Source organism: Fistularia commersonii, chromosome 8 (assembly GCF_037954325.1).
Source record: "Fistularia commersonii isolate RoL2024-O1a breed Wild chromosome 8, RoL_Fcom_v1.0, whole genome shotgun sequence".
Classification (NCBI taxonomy): domain Eukaryota; kingdom Metazoa; phylum Chordata; class Actinopteri; order Syngnathiformes; family Fistulariidae; genus Fistularia; species Fistularia commersonii.
Window position 1 is genome coordinate 16,573,171 of NC_141291.1, and position 14,675 is coordinate 16,587,845.

A 14,675-nucleotide genomic window follows, 5' to 3' on the forward strand; every position below is an offset into this window, starting at 1 on the left:
AAGAATCACTGATTCAAAAGACTTTAACAACTTCTAATTTCTGTTTGCGCTTAAACTAAGCATTTTTAACTGACTGTTTTTAACTGTTGTAGTAATAATGGGTAAAAGTAAAGTTCTTAGATCAAGTGAAGTGCTTGGATACAGTTGGGAAAGCAATCCGCAAGTTGAATCTGACAAATATTAAGATGGAAAAGAGTTTCGACATTGCACATTTATCCGGTACCGATATTAAGAGGAAACATTGCAGATGGCGAATTACTGCATGGAAAACAGCAACGGTAAAAACCTATAAATAATAAGCAGCACCTGATATAAATTCTGTACTCTGAAGACTGACACTTCTGTTGGAATAAATTCCAAAAGTAAAGCGTTGGCTGGTGACGTGTCCGTAATGACATGGCATTCCAACCGCAATTTTATAAATTTAAGGCACTAAACGACTTGGTCCGCCTGACTGACCTGTTTACCACGCGGAGTTAATTTGACCAATAGCAGCAGCGCTGTGACGTCATTGCATAGCGGAAGTTGTTGGCTGCTTCGCTCTGACGCTGCAGCCAGTGCAGGAAGCCACTTAAAAGCTAACACGCTCCTTGGCGTGTCCTGTCTGTTTGTCATCGAAGAGAAAGGCTATGAAATGATTAAAGATGTATGAAAGATGAAGTCGGCATGTCAAAGGGAATGATTCTCACCGAAATAGCCTCTAAAGAAGAGGATAAGCTAACGTAAAGAAACCCGGAAGTGTTGTTGAAGGTAACAGGCTTGCTGCTGGAATGAAGCGGATCAGAATGGAGAGCGGGCTCCAACAACACTTTATGATTCAAATTGCTTTGTCTCTTCTTCTAATATTGCATCTAGTAATTACGAGAAATGTTTGTGCTAAATATTTGCGTGATAAGGTGGCAGCGTCTTCTCAAACCGACAGCGGTATGATTCATGTAACCTAGCTAACGTTACGAGCTACAATGCATACTACCTGACTTCATTGATTACCTTTGTTATGGTTGTTGGCGTGTCATTCTGCAACATGGATGTTTTGTTTTGCACATTGGTCCCTCAAATCAGCATACTCATCGAAAAGATAAAGAATGGTTTACTTCCCTTATTTCCCAAAGTTCTAACAACTTATTTTATTTCGGCTGCTCCTTTCAGGGGTGACCCCTGCGAATAATCTGTTTCCATCTAACACTGTCCTCCGCATTCTCCTGTATCACATCAACTTCATAAAATAAATGAGGTGCAGTTGTTAACACTTCTGGCTCACAGAAAGAAGGTTCCTGGTTCCATTGGTCAATGTTTATTTACTATAGGTGTGTCTGTTTGAGACTGGCTTAAATGCAACGTTAGGACAGATGCTTTAAAATGATTAAATAGGCAGGAAACAGTCTACATAGTGACAGAATGAAAAAGTCAGAGTAAAAATGAACCCTATATCTAAATGAACCCTGTACTTTATCAGACTGTTTGAATCAAATACATCAAATTACTGATAAATGTTAGATTTGTTATCTTGCCTGCAAGGCACCTGTTTGATGAACTGTCTTTAATAATAGTTGGAAATAATAATGGAAATAAAAAGGGACTTGCCACACTTTACCCATTGTCAATAAGTATCATCCTCAGTCAAATTGAGATAATTGTGCATTGAATGAGACTCAATTTTTTTAGAGAATTGTGACCCATAACCAATTAGACTTAAGCCCTTATGAAACTGCATATCTCATAGTTATAGCAAAGGACAAACATGTAAAACAGTTTCTCCCAAGTGCTAATCACAGTCATTTATGGCTTTTCAAAGTATTCGAAACATAAGTTTCAAACAGTCTTTCATGCACTTGAAAAATATACAGTTAATATTTGGAAAAACCCTCTGAATATTGTATAATATAAAATGTATCCTTAGGCATAGTTGCAAAAGGGGTGTTCCTCCTGCCTCAGACAGTTACGTTTTGTTTGTTTGTTTTCTTTTTGAATTCTGAGAAGTGAGAGTTTACAAAGTTTGCAGACACCGATCCTGACAAGTATAGCAATTTTTGAGCCCTTTACTCATGTTTGTCAGGCAAAACTCCTTTTCATGATCTCAGTAATTCAGTTGAAGCAAAACAGCCCTCAAGTCACAATAAAATGTAAGTTTTATCTCTCTGCTCACACAGCCCCCCAGCAGCCACAGACACCATGAGTGCCAAATACGGGCTTGTTGGCTACAACAGTTCTCGGAAGCACATCTCCATCTCCATTCCATCATCCACAGAGGTTATGTCACCCCACATCAAGTCTCTGGAGGAACTAAGGGTCTTGGGAATCAACCTCAGCAGTTTCAGTGCCCCCACACAGTTTTTCGTCTGTGTGGCAGGAGTCTTCCTCTTTTATCTCGTGTATGGATATTTGCAGGTATATAGTCATATGGAAACTACACTGATACACAAACATACCTCAAAGTTACTGATTATTTTCTGTAAATGTGTCACACGGATGACTGAGAAATTATTACCTAAATGTAAGTTTGTCACAAATGATCAATCATAGACCTACTCTCTGTCTGTCCCTCCCCTTCAGGAGCTGATATTTTCTATAGAAGGATTCAAGCCTTTTGGTTGGTACCTCACTCTGGTCCAGTTTGGATTTTACTCTATGTTTGGACTTGTTGAGCTTCAGCTTACACAAGACAAACGTAGAAGGTACAGTTAAACCATTTCTTCCTTTCCTCGAGTGTAAGTGATACAAATGTATGGACCAATAACATGATTCTTTATTTCAAAATGATGTGACTGCTATTAACAAAAGCACAAGTTTGTATTGCATGAGACACTTCCGTATACATATGTCACATTCTTCACAATTCAATAACCCATCAGATCTTTTTTGTCGAAATGTTTGAAGCACAATAATCTTTTTCTCACGTTTCATATTTTCTCATCTCTCAGGATACCAGGGAAAACGTACATGATCATTGCATTTCTAACAGTTGGCACCATGGGCCTGTCCAACACATCTCTGGGCTATTTGAACTACCCCACACAGGTCATCTTTAAGTGCTGTAAACTCATCCCTGTCATGATCGGAGGAGTGTTTATACAAGGTCAGCAAACAATTTTTGTATGTGTGTATGGAGTAGGGCTTAATGTCAAAATATCCTAAGATTTTGTCAAAAATAATACATTATAAGGGAGATTTAAAATCCACATTGCAAACATGTTACTGTCGACAATAATATTACATTTTCTACTTCCCTTTGAAATAATACATGAGTAACAAAGAATTTTGAGCAAATTAGGGGAAAAAGTTCTGAAATAAAATTCAAATCAGTTAAACCCAATAAGGACTTAGATGTACTGTAGCAGAAACACTGAATATTAACTCATGTGATATTTTCAAGTTCAGGGGTAAAAATGCTGTTCGTATAAGGGTCACCATATCAAGATATTAAGATGGTCTGTGGAAAAAAAATTATGGGATTGAATTGCGGTAATATGAATTTGTTGTTTTTTTTTTACATAGTTTAATTTATTCACATTATGAAATACATCATGTGTATTGGACTTTTATTTTGCCTCTTACAGCTTCTGTATTCCTTATGACATCTTAGGACGTGGTTTTGGAGCTATCCACGAATGCTGCAAAGTCGATTTACTCGTTGAGAAATATCCATGTATAGAGATTAGAATTGCTGTTTACTCTCACATTTGAATACTTTTCCCCCCACCACTAAAAAAAAAAAAAAACATGAGCGCAGCCAACCTCAATGGGAAAATCGTGTAACGTGTCTGTTCAGCTTCAAGCAATGCTCCAACAATGTCATTTATAAGTCACACTCAAAATACAGTCTATGGCTGTCTTGATGTCTCCTCAGTTAAGTTACCAGTAGTAAACCTTAATCATTAGTTAAGTTGGGTTTAAGAATTAACACAACCTCTTATACAGTCTTATGTCTGATTATAGTCATTGCACGTTATCTTTGAAGCAGTGGCTCGCTTTCAACTTTCACTGCCTCCTTTCCATCCACATCGGTTGTTGTCGGTTGTCAGAGCCCAGTCGGCAGTCCTCGCCGCTCTCGGTTCTGTCTGTCCTTTCATCCTCACACCAGCCCGCTCAAGGTTCTGCGTCCTCAACGTCAGGCAGGTTTTTGTGATTTTTTTTTTTTTACCCAGCCACCCTTCCTCTATTTTGCCGTGGATAGATGGATATGAGGACTGCAGTCCCTCAAGGGGCCGGGTGGAAAACAGAATTTGTTCACTTAGAATGCGCAGAGGAAGGGAAGTGAGAGGGATGGATGACGAGAAGGGGTGTGGGTTTGCATCTGATGTGAGACCCTTCAAAGGAGAGTGCAGGAATCAAAGCCGACCACGGCCGACCTGATGCTACGTCCCCTTGTCGTCCTCAAGGCATCCATCCATCAGCCAGCTTTTGGCAGACTCCTTCATCCTTTTGTTATTTTTGTTTTGTTTTTTGCCAGATTTCTCTCACTTGGCTTCTCTTTTGGATTCTTATAGTACTTGCACGTCTTCAAAAAGTTTGATTGCGGCTGAATTGTTATTGCAGAAACTTTTATGTTATTACCTGAGTCTACTATCAACTTCTGAGATTACTTTGCAACTTGGGCACTGGAATAGGCACTCTGTAGGAGTTTTCTGTCTGTGTTCATAATGATGCAAAACATTCAGAAAGTTCCGTTCACTATGGTTCAGTCTGGAGTGTTTCCTTTGCTTTCCTGAATGAAGTGTTTTTTTCATATATTATTGATCACTCTGATTTTTAGGGATCTTTGGTTTCCTAGTTACTATCAAAATAGTAAATGTGGTGTCCATGTGTTTTAGGTAAACGCTACAATTTGGCCGATGTGTCTGCTGCTCTCTGCATGAGTCTTGGACTCATCTGGTTTACGCTTGCTGACAGCAAAGTCGCTCCCAACTTTAATGTTACAGGTAATATCTCCTCCCACATCAGGATGGATTGGTTTCCCCAAAATGCTCTGAAATTAGCTACAGCCTTTTAAGGTCACCGGCTGTGTTATCAAGGTCCAGTCTCCCAGAGTTTAGGGCTTAACTGCCATTGAGTTACAGTAGCTTGCAAAAATGGTGATACGGATATCATTTACGTAGCACCTTTCTGCTTTACACTTCTGGCTCTTTCACACTGAGGCCAGTGGCAGCCATTCAAGGCGACAATAAGCTTATCAGAAACAGTCATCGACTCAGTATTTTCCTCAAGGTGAGTTCAACTGAGTCTTGGAAGTGACGGGTATAGAACCAATAACTTTTTTTAAACAGACTATTAGCGGATTTCTAGATTAGTCCATATCATGAACCATGTCATCCTGATGCTGGTGTATAATCTAATCTTCTCAAAAAATTCAAGGTTTCATTAGTGCCTTTTAGTTCTGAAGGATATTTATCAGATGTCTAAACACTTACCAAAATAAATGCAGGTTAAAACTAATTTTCTAGCAAATGTGTTTATTTTATATTGTTTGGCCATGTCATATAAAAGATTACCGCAATAGTAGAGTAGGCGTGTGACCAGACAAACAAACCAAAAATGATAATCTACTGTTGCTTAGTACATATGCTCCTGTACGATTGCACTCTCCAATCTGCATTTTGTACTATTTAAAATGTTATTGTCCTCTCAATGTAATGGTGAACCAAGGCCAAATTCCTTGATTATGTAAGAATACTTGGCCAATAAAGCTGCTCTCCACCAATTTCAGTTTTTACGGCAAAGATAATCAGTTGTATGTACTTCAAAATATGTTTTTGTTTTGTTTTTCACCAGGTGTCGTCCTCATCTCCTTGGCACTGTGTGCAGATGCTGCTATTGGAAATGTGCAGGAGAAAGCCATGAAACTTCATAACGGCTCAAACTCAGAAATGGTATTACAGCCTGTTTAATTTTACAAAAAATAAGAACATTGCGAGATCTGCTCAGACTCTGACCAAGAAAATTAGAACATTTTTTCCGCAGTGTGTTCACTGTAAGATTGTGATGATTGTGATAATGTTGCTGTTGCATATGCAGGTGCTGTATTCCTACTCCATCGGCTTTGTGTACATCCTGGCAGGCCTGCTATGTGTGGGTGGGCTGGGACCAGCAGTGGCTTTCTGCTCAGAGGTGAGAACAGAGTGTACAATAGTGTCACTGTCTGTAATTAGCTGTGGTGTAATAGCGGCCTGCCTGCTTGCTGCTTTCAGACAGCATTGGAATACAACACTCCCCCATTTTACAATACAATTACTGAGCTTAAAGAAAGTAAAGCATCTGTTTTGGTAATATCGATTTTCATTATTTTTTTTTAGTATTTCAGTGTACATTCATTAATAAATGCAACTATTCTGATAGTTATTTGAACATCTTCAGACTTATTGGGGCAAAGCGAGACTACATTATCTTGCAACAGTTAAAGATTTGCATGTTTCACCACTGTCGACCAAATTAAAAAAAGATAAATTAGTTGCAACATTTTGTTGGCTTTGTTTCAGTTAATTATTCAGATCAAGAACCCTAAGACATTTCAGACCTTTGAGAATGAATGAATCTATGAACTCAAACCTCATTAAAATGTTACGCTTTGTTGTATATTGCTATGGTTTCGTCAAAGCCTCATTTAATACCTGTTCGTTTTTACTTAGATCCCCCTCAATACTTAAGACCATCACTTTTAACGTTTCAAAGTCTTGCATTGCCATAATCATAAGATCATGAATCACATTAATGTGAATGGAAGCATTCATCACAAAACTCACTAACTTGCTTTCACATTTGTTTACTGATCGGTTCAACTAAATGGTGCATGATAACCATATTCTTGGGCAGTGACACACATCCCAGCGATACACCTCAAAGGCAGCATGACAATCTTTCCATTTTGCTTTTATATAATTTTATTTTGAAAGCAACTTTCAGGCTTTGTTAAAAAGATTAAAAACTTTGTGGTACTAAGTGTGGAGGTTAGCTGGTGCTAACCAAGGTGGAAATAACCTGTTACCTTGAGGTTTGTCTTGTGTTTATATGTTGAGGTTGCCTGATTTTGAGTTTTCACCTACAGTTCCATACAAATTTAGTTCAGATTTTCTGCCTGGCAAGAGTTGGTAGGAGTTTGGTTCAAAAAAGAAAAAAAAAAATTGATTGATTTGGTCTGAAACGAGCAAAGTCTGCCAAACCAGCATATTATCAAGGCTGGAAATAATTTGAAATTCGAAAAGCCAAGCAGAATTGTGCATTTGAACGAGTGCATCATCACCATTTTGGTTTACTCTATTAATTCTGTGCCATTCTATCATCATTATTACACAGATCAGGCAGATAAAATCATCCGCACAGACTTTGCATTAAAGTTGTTTTTTTTTTTTTTTCTTCCGCCCAGCACCCTGTGAAGACATACGGTTATGCGTTCTTCTTCTCTCTTACGGGTTATTTTGGCATCTCCTTCGTTTTGGCCCTGATTAAGCTGTTCGGAGCCCTTGTTGCAGTAACAGGTCAGACACAAATCCCTTAATGTTATTGATGGATAATTAAAAGTATATTTCCCAGCTGAAGATGAGTAAAACAAGTTGTGCAAAAGAACTCATGGAACCATGCCTGTGTTCTACTTTTTTGCAGTGACCACAGGGCGAAAGGCCATGACTATCGTACTTTCCTTCATGTTCTTCACAAAACCTTTTACTTTTCAGTAAGTGCTGCCACCTTTTGACTTTGAACACTTTTCTCCTTGTTTAAAGTAGGTCTAAACTATGACCGCTGAACTAGTCTTTGACTAATAAAACTGGATTTGGCTTCCCTGCCCCTGGTTTTCATGTCCTCAGTCCATTTTTCAGACCTTGAAGCCTCCGCTGCTCTCTCTTTGTGTCTTTGACTCCGTCTCTCTCTCAAACTCCCCCATGCTGTCAAAAGGGCCCGGTTTTCCTCAGTACCTCTCCCAGTCTGTTTTTCTATCCTGGCTCGCCACTCGCCTGCTTTACAAAATTACCCTTTCATGACTGTAGTTTACACTTCTTTTGAATCCACTCGTTTATGTTTGTCCTTCTATTTCCTTTTCTTTGAGCGACAATTACTCACTTTCATAAGGGAAAAAAAGTGATTACATGTTTACGGAAGGGAACAGTGGGGGGGGGTCATAAAATAGCAAGTGGAGCTGTTTGGAACGTGACAATTCCATGTGTTAGTTGAAATGATGAAATGATTTTAAAGAACTTAAGCAAGCATTTCACAAGTTACGTGTTAAGTAGAGTTAATTTGCTTTTATCATATGCATTTTTATCATGTCTGTCTTTCTCTTTCCGCAGGTACATTTGGGGCGGCCTTCTAGTGCTCTTTGGAATCTTCTTGAATGTTTACAGTAAAAACAAAGAGAAAATTAAGCTTCCTTCGATTAAGGACTTCAGGAGTTGGCTGCAGGCAGGAAGGAAAGTCAAATTCCTCGCTCAAAATGTATAGAGGGAACCCATGGATGTGCTAAATGTCCTGTGCCGGCACAATTTGTGTCTAGAACTGCAGCCAGCCCTCAGGTCTCCCGGGGCATTGTGAATCATGTTGCCCCAGCTTAATGTTAAGCCCAGGATGGGCAAACACAGGATCTGAACGCCAATCAGCCTTTTGAGCGCCGACAATGATCCTGTGATGGAAGACTGAGTCTCTGCATTCAGTCTTGCTGACGGACCGACTGAATTCTGTCAGTCTTCTTAAAAGAGGGATCAGAAGCGAGTGGGCTGTTTAAAGCACACACAATTATTCCCTACATGAAGGACTACACAGGATTTTTTTTTGGTTTTGTTTTATTATCAAAGGACTGAAAGGGGTAGCCAGCGCCTTAGCTCACCAAAATTGCAGTTTTGCACTGAAACTGACTTTTTAAACCCCTCAGTGGTTGCAAAGGTGAACAGTTGGAGGAAAGAGGAACAAATGGTGTAAGAATCAGTCAAATCACAATGAATGTTTCTTTCACTCAGAGAATATTGGTAAAAAGGCATATTAACCACCTCATGTGCCAGGAAGACAGAGTAAAATTGTTTTTTCATTGTTATTTTCCTTTTTATAGTTCATGATTAACTAACTTTGCCCTGAATATTGAAAAATATTTGGTCACTCGGTAACATAGGTTTCATACTATTTATCATCCTCATCACCTGCCATAATTTGTGTTTGAAGGAAAGGGTTTTTGTTTTTTAAATAAAATTAAGTCAGTTCTCTTAATGTTCATTGTGTGTGTATATGTGTTGGTGAGAGATCAGTCAACCTATTATTTTCTGCTTTCACAACAGTTAAGAGAAAAGTTGATATTTTGCCAACCTTCATGCGAGTGTGTTTTTATCCATCCTGTGGCCGTAAGCGTGTTTGATTAGACAATGTAGAAAAAGCTTCTCTGGACTGAAAAGAAATAGGAGTGTTCAGTCTGTCTTCGCTCCCCGATTAATTGTGATCCCTCCTGAACATGAACATCTCTGTTAGTCTCATCAAGTATTTTCTGCCTGTTTTGGTGGAAGGCTAGTCAATATATTAAATCTTTAACATCAAGCCATATTTATTTTCAAAAATCTTGGGTTTATGATGAAAATATTTTCTGGCATACAATCCCAATAAGTATAACAAGTGTAATTTGAAATTCAGCGCAAAATGAATGATACAGAACTATTAGGACAGATGCATTTTAGTCACACGTAACTGAAAGGCTGAAGGTTGTTCATAGTTGTTCAAGTTGGGATTGGACTAATTTTGCATGTGTCACTTTGCAAATCATTATTTAGACAGGGTTTTCCATGTTAGATACTTTTAAGATCTAGTGATTTTGTGTGTATGTGCTTTCCTTTTCTTCAAATCAGCTTAATTTGGTGTTTTGTTTTGTTTTTTTAATGACATTTCCGCTGATATTAGGGTAATTGTTTGACAGATCGTAGCAGAGTTTTGGCCCTTTCACACACTCTTACCCCACAGTCAATCTGTTTTCAGTAGAATGCTACACTGCATGTGGTTTTGATTGAAAAGTACAGTCCTACTCCTAACTTGTCCAGTCCTATTCACAGTTTATTGTACTCTTGTGCCTGCTGAAGGGAAAAGCCTTTTCCGATGACAGGAACTGTCACCACTGAATGATTGCCTCTCTGTCTCACTTTCATCGACACAACTGGATTCTAGCTGTGCTGTCACATACACCAGCCATCTATTCATGTGCACTTTTTCCAATATAATGTGATCCAACACAACAGCTGTGCTATGAATCCCACAAAGCAAGTAATGATCAGTGATGGGATGAGATTCATGGATTTAACAAAATGACAGCCTCCCCTGGTCTCGTAAAAGTCACCAAAAACCTGGACGTACATGCACCGAGTTACTGAAATGTGTGCAAACATATTTGGAAAAACATGCCCAACGATGGTAGATATGGAAGAGTTGAACTTTTTTTTTTTAAATTACTTTTGGTCTGATAATAACATACAGCATATATCCTTTAAACACTTATTCCGTGTCAAAAGATCTGAATAATATTAATTCCTTCAGCTCACTCTGCAGGGCTGCCAAGTTATTAAAGGCACTGCCATTCAACCTTGGACCCAGGATCCTCCCTGCTGAAGTGCCCTGGAGCATAAATCAAACACAAATGTTCCATCAGCTCATACTGTATTGTTTCAACTCAGTAGAGACTTAGCTAAGCAGAGAAATTCACCACAGAAGTCATTTAAGTGTTACATTGAATTGATTCATGTGTGCAAAGCTGAAAATTTGATGTTTGCAAACCCAACAGACCCGAACCACAACATGAATTTCCCTCGTTAGGCAGGGGAAGGATGTGTGGCAAGTCTTTTGTCCATGTGTGTGCGCGTGTGTGCGCGCGTCTGGCATGGCTTGGTGTAAAAAGACAGACTTGCCAGCTCATTGGGGGGGGGGGAGCTGAATTTGTCTCCCTGTGATCCTGACAGAAGCCCAGATATTACAGTCTCTTACAGCAGAGAAAACGTGCACTGTGCCAATTAGTAATTTGGTACCTCATAATTTGGGGGCTTGTGTGTGATGACAAACTGACAGACTCTCCATCCTCCAGGAAATTTTGTTGAGGCCAAAGGTTTACCTTCAAAACAAAGTGCGGAGTGCTTTCCAGGTTAGGAGCACAGAACTCAAATCAACCAACTGATTTTTTTTTTCTTGTTTGGCGGCATTAGGGTTGTCAGAGAAGCACTAAATAAGAAATAGAGTCAAGAGAATTTATTTTTTTTAAGACATCATCCCACTTGCTTAACTACTATCTATGATTCATGAACAGTCAAACCGTCCATTAGGGGTTGAGAGGTCGTGCTGCAGCGTTAAAACATTCATTTGCCAATATACAAGTTTAGAGGAGCCGCATACTGTACTGCTTCATCACTGTGGGAACGGATGGTCTCTTCCAGCTCCCCGAAAGGTCATTATGGGATGGGAAAGCTCAGTTGACCCAAGGCAAAGTACATCATTTGTCTTTTAGCACCAGGAGAACACACCTAACAGGGCAGGCTGACCCCTGTTAGAAAGCAGTGCATTTGAGCCATTTTTCAAAGACACATACTAATTTGCCTTCCACATAAGTCAGCTGTTTTTTATTGTTTGGGAGGAACGTGTTTCTTTTCCATAAGAGACTTTGCAGCGAGACGACATAGGCTATGAGATGATAAATGCCTATATTCTTAACATGTATTTGAAATGAATTGTTTTCCTTTTCTAGTCTTTCACTAGAAATTATTTATTTTGTTCAAGTAAATTTGTGAAACCTGTAGTACTTTTTTTTTTCCCCTCTCGATTGTCTTCCACCAGTCCCACACATTCTTCCACACAAACAAACATACACCCCAACTGCTCTCATAGGTGCACCCCTTTCTAATAAATAATGGGAGGTGTCCAGAGCTCATCATCCCAGCAAATAGGCTGCTATATAATATGTGGCTTGACCTCAGATAGCCACAAAGGGGAGGTCTGGCAGCCCATTCATTATGGGGGCAATCAGTTCAGTGGGGGCAGAAAGGTGGTTGTAGTCACTCACACACACCTGCCCTTCAAACGTATACCTGCATAGTTGTCCTTGGCTAAACTGCAGATATGAGCATTTTAAAGAACAGCTCAACGAAATGATCAAAAAGAGCCCAGAGGATATCTTGTTATTTGCTATTAATGTGCATTCTGGGAGATAGGTGATCATAAACATTTTTTCGATGCGGTTTTACACTTTTCGCATAGCCCAGGTAAAGAGAGATTTTTAAAAATCATTTCCTTCATGCCTTCCTTCCCAAAAGAGGTCCCCCTTCTGGTGCTGTTCCTCCTCCTCCTCCTCCTACATCAGACTCATTACACCCACCCCATCGTACCCGAGCCTCTGTGAGAACCTCTCCCCATATAATATGATGGCCATCTGCTCGGCTAAGCCACACTTCCCAATAGCTCCAGGGCTAGATGTTTATCTGTCGTCCCCCCTCTCAAACTCCTTTAAGGATGCAAAACATATCAGCGATCATCGCCACTACAATTAGCACAGGTGCTGCTGAGCTGTAAAGTGATCAGGAGAAATGGGAGAAAACATAATTGAAGCGGATTAGAGCGAAGAGGTGGGAGGGGAAAAATGAAATAAAGATTCTGGAGGCTTGGACAGCAGCCCTTCTACATACTGCTGTTTGAAATTCACTGCGCTGTGATTAAAATTGGTGCAGAGCAGCAATGGATGTCCTGGCAAAGAGTTTTTATTTTATTAACATCTGTTAAGTGTTTTTCCACCTGACTGTTTGTGACTTTGGTACTGTCACTTGACATATGGATACTGACAACATGACGGTGCACTGTGGGACCAAAATTACAGATTCCTCTATTTTCACTTTCTCTCAAGGAGCTTGTGCTGCGCGAGAACAAATGGTATAAACTCATGACAAACTAAACCTTTTGGCTTTTGGTTTGACAAAATACTGACAGTATGGCTAAAAATATGGGCTCAGACACACAAACACATACCGTATTCATACTGTAGTGACACACACACACACACACACCATTTTTCGGAAAGACTTTGGTAGCTTCAGCAAGACCGAAATATTCTGCAGCAGTCACTCATGAAGAGAAATTCTTAATAATAAATATCCAGCCAATAATGAATGTGCTGCTGGCTGCAGTTGTCTTGGGGGCATAATATCTAATTTCCTCCCAATGTTTCATATCCCTACTCCTGCATGTCGACACAGTCCATCATTATACTCCAATGCAGGTTCCTATCACTTTTATTTATTTATTTTTCAAATCAATATATAACTCATACTGTAGGACAGAGCGGATCCAATAAATTACTGAGCTCCGGACAAATTCAGAATGTTAACTGTGCCGCAAAGCAGGAGGTTCGAGTGGGTGCTAGATGGTCCACACTGGAACCGTAAAATCAACTAAATGTCATGTTCATTCACACATTTCATTATTCAGCAGTTTTTTTTTTTAACAAGAGTAGCAAAGGTCAGCCTAATTAATTAATTAAGGATAAATTAAAGGATACATCATTATTATTATTTTTATTATTATAGTCAGTCATCAACCACATCTGAGGCCTTTTCCAAAAACAATTTTGCTCAAATTACACCTCATACTTAATGTGTTTTGAAGGTTTAAACTCAGTTTAAAAATCAGATGAGGGGAAAAAAAGGGTCTACATAAATCCATTACCTCAAACTTAAGACATCAGAATGACAGGGTTAGTTTTCAGCAATGAAAATCAATTTTGTTGCATTTCCTGGTGTCATTTGAGAGCAACATTATCACTGCATTCAATTTGAATTAACAACTGAACACAATTTGTAAACTTTGCTTAAATTTTGGAAACAGGCAGTATGTTTGCTTTTTTCCCTTATGTAGCAACATAAATAAAAACTGTAATTTGGCTTTGCCTTTTTCTGCTTATAATACTAATTTGTAAAAATAAATTATAAAAAATGAGTTATTCATTAGTTACTTGTGTGAAAGCTGCCTTTTGATCATTTGTTGTGTAAAATGTGCTTCATGACCGTGGGTTAGACTTACTGGCCCCATTTAAGGCATATTTGATCATAAAAACCTGAAGTTGATGTTATTGTTAGCGATCTCAATTTGTTTATTGAACAACATGTGAAATGATTATGTCAGTTGTTTTCTTTGAATAGATCCAGGGGCCTCAATATTTATTCTAAAGCCTCCTACTTTAACTGAAATAATTACTGTAAAAACCAGAGCCTTATGAATGAATGTATGGGGCTAAGAACAGTGTTCATGGATATTCTAAGCAACTAAAGAATTCTAAATCTTAACCGAATCCTAAGTTTGGCATGAATGTGGTTATAACAATAATAAATGTAATGTAATAAAACAAATAATAATGGCATTCACTTCTTACATAAGGTCATATGTTGTCGCACATCTCATGTGCATGTGACAGTTGAAAACATGTAGCAGTAGTTTTGTTTGGTTTTTTTTTATTTGCTTTTTTAGTTACAGAAGCAGAGATTATGTGGCCAGTGGCCTCGGTAAAACAAATATAAGCCCTGCATCCCGATTGGAAAGATAAATTATTTTGCATCTGCTTCTATGAGCCATAAATATAAACTCAACTTGGCCATTCCAAAACTGAGCTTTGGAGCACCGATCCTCACCAACCACCATGTGAGTCAAACCTCCTTCTATTCCAAACTCAACCGCATGGAAAAAGAGAGGGCTTG

General features: G+C 38.9%; 1 protein-coding gene across 1 annotated transcript; it reads left to right on the top strand.

The window, feature by feature from the left end:
* The first annotated feature begins 529 nt into the window (after positions 1 to 529).
* Positions 530 to 9,183, top strand: slc35b3 (solute carrier family 35 member B3). Its single transcript, XM_086150412.1, has 10 exons — positions 530 to 750; positions 2,151 to 2,388; positions 2,554 to 2,675; positions 2,922 to 3,076; positions 4,812 to 4,919; positions 5,770 to 5,867; positions 6,013 to 6,105; positions 7,358 to 7,469; positions 7,594 to 7,663; positions 8,277 to 9,183. The coding sequence occupies exons 2-10, from the start codon at positions 2,173 to 2,175 to the stop codon at positions 8,425 to 8,427; spliced, it is 1,125 nt and encodes a 374-aa protein (XP_086006538.1). The 5' UTR covers positions 530 to 750; positions 2,151 to 2,172; the 3' UTR covers positions 8,428 to 9,183.
* The last annotated feature ends 5,492 nt before the right edge of the window (positions 9,184 to 14,675 follow it).

Bases quoted from the DNA above. Each gene is read 5' to 3' on its own strand.
- slc35b3 (XM_086150412.1), top strand. From the start codon at position 2,173: ATGAGTGCCAAATACGGGCTTGTTGGCTACAACAGTTCTCGGAAGCAC. The intron at 2,389-2,553 runs GTATATAGTCAT...CCTCCCCTTCAG, and splicing joins TCGTGTATGGATATTTGCAG to GAGCTGATATTTTCTATAGA. The intron at 7,664-8,276 runs GTAAGTGCTGCC...CTCTTTCCGCAG, and splicing joins ACAAAACCTTTTACTTTTCA to GTACATTTGGGGCGGCCTTC.